The 10,338-nt window shown below is 45.4% G+C and overlaps 1 protein-coding gene and 1 non-coding gene across 12 annotated transcripts in view; both read left to right on the top strand.

Moving 5' to 3' along the window:
* Positions 1-4,549: 4,549 nt before the first annotated feature.
* Positions 4,550-10,338, top strand: part of MINK1 (misshapen like kinase 1) — a 67,974-nt gene continuing 62,185 nt past the window's right edge. For 5 of the 11 annotated variants that reach the window (XM_066262880.1, XM_066262882.1, XM_066262881.1 and 2 more), the window contains exon 1: positions 4,552-4,843. In XM_066262880.1, coding sequence (XP_066118977.1) covers positions 4,787-4,843 — 57 coding nt within the window. In that variant the 5' untranslated portion in view covers positions 4,552-4,786. Of the gene's footprint in view, positions 4,844-10,338 lie in introns of all 11 variants that reach the window. The other 6 variants (XM_066262875.1, XM_066262879.1, XM_066262872.1 and 3 more) reach the window with 2 other exon arrangements.
* LOC136327952 (U6 spliceosomal RNA) lies at positions 9,132-9,237 on the top strand. The gene has a single exon (XR_010730004.1). It is a non-coding gene; the product is annotated as a U6 spliceosomal RNA (small nuclear RNA).

Below are 10,338 nucleotides of genomic sequence, written 5' to 3'. Positions count from 1 at the left end.
CAGTGGTGGCTGCCCGGGGCTGGGATTTGGTAGGCTTCTGCTTCAAACTGTCTGTTTGTCTATGTATCCCCCCCCCATTAGTCCTGGCGGTGTTTTTTTGTTTTTGTTTGTTTTCTATTTTAGAGAAAGAGAAAGGAAGAGAGAGAGAGAGAGAAACTTTGATTTGTTGTTTCACTTATTTATGCACTTATTGGTAGATTCTTGTATGTGCCCTGTCCTGGGATCAAACCCATAATTTGGCCTATCTGGTCAATACTCTAACCACCTGAGCTCAGGCTAGTTCCGGAGTTTCTTGATTGGAGGCCATCACAGTGCAGAGAAAAAAATAGGGGACTTCGAATCGGAAGAGTTGGCTCTACTAGTGATTTTCAACCATTTTCATCTCATGGTACACATAAACTACTAAAATTCTGCGGCACACCAAAAAAATATTTTTGCTGCTCTGACAAAATTTAAAAATCTAAGGTAAAAGAGGGCAGTACCCCTGACTAAATGATCAGGCATTGCATTATTTTGTTTTTATCTATCTATCATCTATCTATCTATCTATTGTAGTGAGGAGAGATAGAGAAAGAGAAGGGAGGGGAGGAGCTGGAAGCATCAACTCCCATATGTGCCTTGACCAGGCAAACTCAGGGTTTCGAACCGGCAAGCTCAGCAATCCAGGTCAACACTTTATCCACTGCACCACCACAGGTCAGGCAGCTATTGCATGTTTTAAAAATTCTTGTGGCACACCAGTTGAAAATAGCTGCTCTAGACCCAGGTTGAAGAGAATGAATTCAGCCTCCCAAAGTTGGTGGGAGGCACTGAGGATAACTGGGCCTGAGTAAAATGTTCATTCATCCCCCAGGGGTACTACAATTTGTTTTATTTTTACTTATTTTTTATTCAGTGAGAGGAGGGGAAGCTGAGAAACTTCTGTATGTGCCCCCACCAGATCCACCTGGCATGGCCACTAGGACATGATGCTCTGCCCATCTCAAGCATTGCTCAGTTGCTCAGCAACTGAGCTCGTCTTAGAGCCTGAGGCAGAGGCCACGGAACCATCCTCAGAGCCCAGGGCCAAGTTGCTCTTATGGAGCCATGGCTACAGGAGGGGAAGAGAGAGAGAGAGAAGTGAGAGGGGAGAGGTGGAGAAGCAAATGGGTGCTTCTTCTGTGTACCCTAAGCAGAAATCGAACCCAGGACATCCACATGCCAGGCCGACACTCTACCACTGGGCAAACCGGCCAGGGCCTGTTTTATTTTTAATATATTAACTTTTCTTCATGCCTGGTCTAGGACTTCCTCCTCCACATCATCTCTATTTATGTTCTTATTATGGACACATTTTTTATATATATATACATATATATATGTATATATATATGTATATATATATACACACAAACAAACACACACACACACAGGAGTGGGCAAAAGTAGGTTAATAATAAATTATAGAATAATTAATAAATAATACAAGAAAAAACCTGTATCATGTATTCACAAATATAAACCTACTTTTGCCCATTCTGTATATATAAAAGTAGAGACTAGGATAATGAACTCTCTTGTAGCTGCAAATCTATACTCCCGCTTTAATAATTACTAGCATGGGCCTGACCTGCGGTGGCACAGTGGATAAAGTGTTTACCTGGAACACTGAGGTCACTGGTTTGAAACCCCTGGCTTGCCTGGTCAAGGCACATATGGGAATAGATGCTTTCTGCTTCTCTCCCCTTCTCTCTCTCTCTCTCTCCCCCCGCTCTCTAAAATGAATAAGTAAAAATAAAAATTAAAAAAAATAATTACTAGCATGGGGCCAATCGTGTTTTACTCTTCCCTATATCCCCCAGATTAACTGCCTCTTAAAGTTTGGATGGCCATTATTCCTGTGATCTTAATTAGCTCATTCAATGATTCTGTATCTCTTCATTAAACACTGCCTATGAGTCAGGTGTTAGTAAGTTTATTGAGGTCCTAGTATATGCCAAGTACTCTACATACCTAACTTACCCTCCAGATATTATCTTTATTTTACAGATGATAGAATTGAGCTTCAGAGAAGTTTAATGACTGTCCAAAGCACTCACTTAAATTCTGTTTTTTCCTTCTATCCCAAGGTTTTGACCTTTAAAATTTTTTTTATGTATTTATTGATTTTAGAGAGAGAGAAGGACAGAAACATTAATTGGTTTCTTTATGTGCCCTGACCGGGCACAACCTCTGCAAATTGGGGAGACACTCTAACCAACCAATCTATCCAGCCAGGGTGTCTTGACCTTGACTTATTAGTGCAGACCCAGACAACAGAGGCCTTTATGCCTTCATTCACTTATGTGGTTTTTTTAAAGACTTTATTTATTCATCTTTGGAGGGAAACAGAGAGACAGAAGGGGGGAGGAGCAGGAAGCATCAACTCACATATGTGCCTTGACCAGGCAAGACCAGGGTTTCAAACTGGCAACCTTAACATTCCAGGTTGACATTTTATCCACTATGCCACCACAGTCAGTTCCACTTATGTGTTATTGAGCCTTTAGTGCAGGGATCCCCAAACTTTTTACACAGGGGGCCAGTTCACTGTCCCTCAGACCATTGGAGGGCCGGACTAATAAAAGAAACTATGAACAAATCCCTATGCACACTGCACATACCTTATTTTAAAGTAAAAAAACAAAACAGGAACAAATACAATATTTAAAATAAAGAACAAGTAAATTTAAATCAACAAACTGACCAGTATTTCAATGGGAACTGTGCTCTTTTCACTGACCACCAATGAAAGAGGTGCCCTTCCGGAAGTGTGGCAGGGGCCGGATAAATGGCCTCAAGGGGCCGCATGCGGCCCACGGGCCATAGTTTGGGGACCCCTGCTTTAGTGGGTGCCAGACCTGTGCTAAACACAACTGACATAATTACTGTCTTTAAGGAGATTCAACAGGCATGTACAAGTCAAAACATTAAATGTTACCATGGATTTTAAGCCAGGCAAAACAGAAGACCCAACCTCAATCTTAGTGAATCCAGGAAGGCTTCATGGGGGAGGTTTAGGACAAAACATGTAGCACAACCCTGGAGGGGTTGCTCAGTTGGATGGAGTGCCATCCCGATGCACTAGGGTAGTGGGTTCCATTCCCCATTAGGATACATGCAAGAATCAACCAATGAGTTCATGAAAGGGTAGAACAAATCAATACTTCTCTCTCTCTCTCTCCCTTCTTCTCTCTCTCAAATCATTAAAAAACAAAACAAAACAAAAAAACTTGTAGGACAAAACAAAGGGCAGTAGGTGACACCAGATTTGAGTTTTAGAAAAATCACTAAGAGAATGAAGAATTGATTTAAGAGGACTGGACAGCGAGATTAACTGGAAGCTGATAAGAGTAATGGAGAGGAGTAGAGAGCACGTCTTGACAAGACAATGGCAAGGTAAATATCAATAAATATGAGGGCAGGGGAGCAAGATTGGATATGCATCTGAAAGTACTAACGAGAAGGGTCCAGAAAGGAGGGTGTTAGTCTCTTTCCAAGGATTTTTCATCCAAACTCTCCTAAATGATGTTTACATTAAGGCTGGTAGTGGGGTCTTTCAGAGATAATACTGTTTTTCTAAGTGATCTCGAGGATCAGCCTTTCCCCTCAGCATCACAGTGAAAGAAATGCCCGGAGAAGCAAAGCAACTTGCCCAAGGTCACACAGCATGTCAATGGCAGAACATGACTCCTTGTTCTTCACATGGTATTACCCGGCCTCCAGTGAGGCTAATTAATGGCTGGGGATACTGTGCCAACATGACTAGACCTAAGGTGACCCAAGAAAGAGTTGAAGGGGTTGGACAGATTCCTCCTCCTCCGCTCTGCCTCTCCCTGCCACCCCTTCCCCCACAAGCTCCAGTGATCAGTCAAGGAAAATTTGTTTAAACAGTTCCTTTGTGCAGAAAAAGAGGTTCAGAAAGAGTACCTATCCTGAAATCTAAGGACCCCTCCTCGACACTCCACGCCCCTCCCCAGCTAGAGAAGCGAATATAGAGTATTCCTGAGACTGCCAGTCTCACCCACTGAACTCCTCAACTCCACCGTGGTTTCTCCAGCTAAGTTCTCACTGAGAGGCCCCTCCCTTAGCGATCCCCTGTTCTCATGGCAATTAGGTGGGTAGACAGCCCATCCTATCTAGAGCCACTCAACCCTCGCGTGGGGAGTTACCATAACAACCTCCCTAGTAATAGAGGGTTGGGTTCCACCCCCTTCCCCTGCAAATAGAGGTGGGTGGCTTGATTGGCACCCGAAAGAGGAGGGAAAGGTAAGAAAAGGTGTCAAAGAAGAGAGAAGAAGAAAATGGGGGAGAGAAAGCAAAAAATAGAAGGAAGGAAACGCGTGTGCGCACGCGCGGCAGCTGGTGGGCGCGCTCCGCGGCTGCCTCTGCCACCGCCCACTTCTTTCATGCCAGTCTCCCGCGGTCGCTCAGTCCTCACGCGCATCTTTCTCTATCTCTCCTGCGCTTGCGCGCAGGTGTCGGCGCCTAGGGGGAGGGGGAACCGGCGCACTCGCGTCACGTTCTCTCGTCCATCCTCCCGGCGCACCGCCACTTCGCGCCTGCGCAGGAGAGTCGGGAGGCTCGGGTTGCAGGCTCTCCGGCGAAAGCTCCTGTCAGCCCGTGGGTCGGTCCTCCCGCCGGCCCAGTCCTTCCCGGGTGGTGTCCGTCCCCAGAATCCCCCGATGGGGGAGAAGTGGCGACGGCGGCAGCGGAATAACCGAGCAGGAGCGTGAGCGGCCCCGGGGCCCCATTCCCCGCGGAGGCCATGGGCGATCCAGCCCCCGCCCGCAGCCTGGACGACATCGACCTGTCCGCCCTGCGGGTGAGCGCGCTGCCCCCCAGCTTCGCCCTGGTTCCAGTCCCCGCCCTAGGGGAGCAGGGTGGCTGCACGCCTCACGTGGCTGCCCAGGGGCCTCCTCCGGCAGCCCGCCGGGTCCCCTTCGGCGACCCTCGCCCCTTTCCCGGGCACTTACCGCGGCTGGACCCTCGCCCTCTGCCCTTCTTCACTTGCTGCCGATTCTGGGAGCCAGTTCAGTCCCCACCCTGTGGTGCCCCGCCCCCACACTTCCCTGCCACCTCTACCTTTGCTGAGGTTCCGGACCCCCTTCCTCCAAAGTGCTTGTTGGTCACCCTCTAGTTCTCTTAAATTTAAGCCTTATCACGTGCAGAATCTTTATTATGGTGCCCCTCACCGACCCCCCACCCCCACCCCGCACCTCCGCTTGAGCTTCTTTCAACACTCGCCTTTACTCGGGTCTTTTTCATCCCCCTCCTTTTTCTGGGCTTCTCGAATATTGACTTTGCGACTGTCTTGACAAGACTCATCACCCTTTCTTCTCTTCGGCCACCCCTGAATTCCATCTCTACCTGATCGGAATTTCAGTCTCCCATCTCCACTCTGCACCTCTTGCCGTCGCCCTCATCCCCCTGTTCAGCTCTCCCTAGCCCTTCTCTTGTGTTTCAAGTGCAGCAGTCCAGAACCAGGCATTTCCGGTCTCAGGGTCCCTGAATATTACATTACCAACTCTGCAGCAGTGTGGGGCTGGGAGAAAAGACAAGTGCACTGGGGGAGGAGGGGAAGCATTCATTTTCTTCGGAAACTAGCCTGGATTGCGAAGAGGATGTTTATGTATGTATGTATACAAAACATGCTATATGTGAGTCAGTCAGGAGGTTTGGAAAACCTGCTAGAGGGAAGGGGAGTTAATGGAGATCTGTCAAGGCAGGAGGGTTAATTAGAAAAAGGATAAGAAGAAACTACAGCAGGAATTTCTTCGAAATACCAATTTATTGTTTCTCCTGGGGCACTTGCATGCCCTCATTTGGGTGCTTTCAGCAGCATTTCTGTGCTTTTCTTCATCAAGGAGCGCTGATTTAAGGGGCAACTTAGTGATTTCAAGGTGAACACTCCAGACTGTAACCCAGGTGGGGTTTTTGCCCTGTGTTCTTCAGGCTTTTAAACAGGCCAAGGTTTGGGGAGAGCAGGATTTCCGGTCTTTGGGTTAGCTTCTCTGGAGGCCCGTTTAAATTGTTTTCTGACTTTGGAGTTAGCCAGGGAACATGGCCAGTATCTGGAAAAGGCGGTCAGCTACACAGGTGCCCCGGATATGACTGGAAGGGAGAGGGGAATTGAAGAGAGCAGAGTCATGTCGTTAATTGGGTTTCTCGAGGTGACACAGTTTTTCTTGCCATTCAGGTCATAATTTGTTAGGTGCAATGTTGAGCTAAGAGACCTGACTTGCTGGAGATACAGTGATTATTGCTGAGGAGGAAGACTGAGCATTGAATTTCTGTGGTGTGTGTGTGTGTGTTGGTGGGGAGAGTATCTCAGGGCTTTAGGAGAGAGGGTGTTGAGGTCAGTTTAAACTTTGATTCTCAAGTTGGCTTATAAAATGTTAATTCAGGCTCCCCTTGATGTGCTCCTCTCTAGGATGAACCCCCCACCTTCCCTTCCCACCTTGGTTGTTGGTTAACTCTGGCTACAGTTTCTGTGGCTGTGGTGACTGAAATATAATGAAAAGGGGGTGAGTCCAAACCATGGCCTTTGATTTAAACTTTGTGGGACTCTGCTTTGGCTTCTATTTTCCTTTAGTTTCTTCTGTTAGTTTGGCCTGGATACTTAGCCTGGGATTTTCAGCAATTCTGTAAACACCCTTTGACCTTGAATGTGGTATTTCCCTTTTGGACTTTTTTACTTGAAGCAATGTTAGCTTCCTTCAGTTGCCTTCTGCCTTTTTCTCCTCTCTCCGTCCAGAGAGGCCGCTGACCCTCTCCCAAGCGCTTTGGTCTTGCCTGCCTCAGTCTTAGGAAAGCATTCCCCTCCCTGCCCTACCATCTTAGTACTCCAGGGCTTTAGGAAGAGCTGCGCTTTCTTTGAAATGGGGCTAGAGAAGGCCTGCTTCTGCTTTGCTGCTGAACTTTTCTCAGTGCCTGTCCCCTCTGCTCCACCTCAGAGAGCTGCTGTGGCACTGTGGAGCAGCTAGCTCAGTCATCTCTTGTTCTATTCCTGTCTGTTTTCCAGTGAGAGATTGGTAAGGGGGAGAATGAACAGAAACAATGTTTCCCTTTGCATCATCTTGTGTTGGAGGCCTGGGAATGGGGATGGGAGAGGAACATATTCAGCTTTTATTAGCTGGTCTTGAAGAGCCCAAATCGTAGGTTCACCTCTTGTTTCAAGATAAGGCTTGATTTTCACCTGGTGATGAGAGTAATAGTCTGATGTTAGAGAAGATTGAATTGCACTAATCTCTTAGTTACATGTAGGGAGGCCAGATGGATCTGCCACTTTGTGACCACAGGCACACTTGACCTCTTTGAGACTCCGTTTTACCATCAGCATAGTAGCATGGGGTTGTATTCCTGAGTTCAAATGTTGGCTTTCTCACTGTAACCTTGGCCTTGCTCCTCCTCCTTCTGTTACTTGCTACAGATTCTGCAGAGAGCCTTAACCTCTGTAAGGCTTTGTTTTCTCATTTGTACAAGTGAAGATTTTGTAGTACTGAACTCAGAGTTGCTGGGAGTTAATGAAATACTGTATGTTAAGTACTTAGTCCACTTCCTGGCACTTAGTGACCATATGCTAGCCCTTATTGTTGTTTATTGTTATCAAATGGCAATCTGAGAAGCCTTCTAGGACAGCCAGATCTAAAATAGCATTCCCTTCCTTCTTATTTATATAAAATTTTATATAGCATTCCCTTAGTCAGCTTTATTTTACTTCATAGTATTTATCACATATATGTTTATTTTTCATCAACCCTGACTGAAATGTAAGTTCAGTGAAAGGTAGTATTATGACTGTTTTGTTGATTTTTGTATCCCCAATACCTATAACCATGTTTTGCACATAATGGGGGCTCACATGTTTGTTGAATAAATGCATGTTGTAATAAGTGAAAGCTCTGAGCACAATGCTTGCTTAGAGAAAGTATGCAATAAAAATCACACTTGTTAGGCTTCCTTTTGCACCTCTTTTATATCCACACAGTTAAGAATATATCTCTTTTCTGAGTTATTTTTGGCATTAGACCTTGTGGTAAACAGAGTTTGGAAGCCTCCATCTGAGCAATGCCCTAGCAGTAAAGTTAGGATCATTCAAGAGAAAATTCGGGCTTTTATTTCAAATCTTCTTTGTGTCTAAGCTTGGTTATATTCCAGAAGAATCTTCTGACTTGGAACTCTTGGCTTTTCACAAAGGACAAATATCAGTGGAAGTGGACTGGACAAGGAGGGGGCAGACGCCAGGCTGGCCTCTTTTCTTTGCATTGCTGCTTTTGGTTGACCCAGTTCATAAATCAAACAGCTTCTCTTTACTGTCCAACCAGCGGTAACTTTTAGACTACAGTTTTCTTGAAACTGTTGAGCTATGGTCAGTGTTGCTGTATTGAAATAATATAGAACGCAGTCAAGAGGGACTTGTTGCTAGCTAGAAGTGCTGACAGAGATGTTCTTTATCCAGTGGTTTTGTATTGTTGTGTCTGTTCTTTGGAGAAGTTCCTTCTCCTCCCTTGCCTCTTCATGGGCTGTGGAGCCAGCACCACTCGGAAGGCTGGCAGTTCTGGACATGCATTTCTAGGCTGCTGAGCTGCGTGGGACTGCCACTGTGTTATGATGTGCTAGCTGTCCTAATGTTGATTACAGATGCCTCAGGCAGGGGAATGGGAAAACTGACCTTCTACAGCAAAAGTAATGGCATTAAATAGTGACTTCTTTCTTAGAGAACTGCAGGTAGGGAGTGGGGCTGTTTGGGGAGCTCATGGCATCTGGAGTGAAGAGAAATGCTGCTTTGGCAAAATGATGGAAGGAAGATTGCCGCGAGTTTGCTGAAACTAGTTGTTCAGAAATTTCCCAAATGAGGAGAGAGACCACCCTCATTTATGCTGTGGGATAGGACAGATTGCCAGAGCCCTTAGTGATACATGGAGGGAACGGGTACATGGAGGTTTTGACAGTTAACAGTAAGGGGAATAGCAAGAGAGCCAGCTGGTCCACCCCCTCAAGCTCTTGCCTTGGCAGCTCAGTTAACACTATGCTGTATAGAATTCTGAGTTTGGACTTGGTTTCCTTCATTCTTGTCAGCTTTAAACTGTGTATCTAAGACAGGGTAACTAGTGCTTGCTTTGGCAGCACATATACTAAAGTTGGAATGATACAAAGAAGATTAGTGTGGCCCCTGTGCAAGATGACATGAAAATTCATAAAGCATTCCATAATTTTTAAAAAGAAAAAAAAAAGACAGGGTAACTCACACAGCTTGGATATGTAAAATGTCTTCACTGGTCATCTTGGGGACAAAGTGGCAGAAAGTGTAACCACTCTTTACAAGCTTGCACACTCTAGTATAGGTCTGTAAATAAGGGATGTGATAACCTCTCAACCAAGAGACATAAAATAGTTCTGGGACTGGAGAGCATCTCTAGAAGCCATCTGAGAGTCTGACTAATCATTCTGTTTCAAACTTATGCTTGAGAAAGTTAATGATCCTGCATCAGTCAGTCACCAATCATTTTCAGTCTGCTGTATTGAGAATCAGGTTCTAGGTACTATGGGAAAGATGTAATATGGTGCTCAGTACTATACTAAAGCTATTTTTTTTTAATTTTTATTCCTTTTTAGAGAGGGAGAGAGAGAAAGAGAGAGAAGAAGGGGGGAGGAGCAGGAAGCATCAACTCCCATATGTGCCTTGATCAGGCAAACCTGGGGTTTCCAACTTGTAAGCTTAGCATTTCAGGTCAACACTTTATCCACTGTGCCACCACAGGCCAGGCCAATATACTCAGCTATTTAATCAGAGCTCTGGGAGCATCCACTTACAAAATGCCTTTGCAAGCTCAGGCTCCCCTTTTCTGAACAGTTACTGCTTTGCTATCCTCAATATCTAAGAACATTTGAGGTTAGGAATTTCTTGTTAAATTTGATTGCCATGAATTATACTAATTTTCTGCTATCTTGTGATCAGTCATCTTGAAATCTGATATCCAGTCTTTTCCTTCCCCCAGCAACCATTTTATACCCTCCAACTCCCTCAGTCTTTTCTTTCCTAAGTTGAAGAAATAGAACAAAAAGTAATCAGGTTAATAAGTCAACTGTCACAGCATTTCTTGAATGCCCATAAAATATAGAAAGATAACAAAAACATTACTTGGTAGAAGATTTGGATCCTGTCCACAGCCCACATTCATTGTCTCCTCTCTCCTGTTCTTCCTGCCATTCTCCTCCCAACCAACCCGCGCTTGATTCTCCCATGTACAGGAAGCTCCTCCAGAGAGTAATTGAAAAGGTACTTGAGGCTTTTTATAAGGGTAGGGAATGGTAGAG

The sequence above is a fragment of the Saccopteryx bilineata genome, chromosome 2 (genome assembly GCF_036850765.1).
Source record: "Saccopteryx bilineata isolate mSacBil1 chromosome 2, mSacBil1_pri_phased_curated, whole genome shotgun sequence".
Lineage (NCBI taxonomy): Eukaryota > Metazoa > Chordata > Mammalia > Chiroptera > Emballonuridae > Saccopteryx > Saccopteryx bilineata.
Note: the sequence above shows the minus strand (reverse complement) of the source record. Positions and strands in the feature narration are given on the sequence as shown.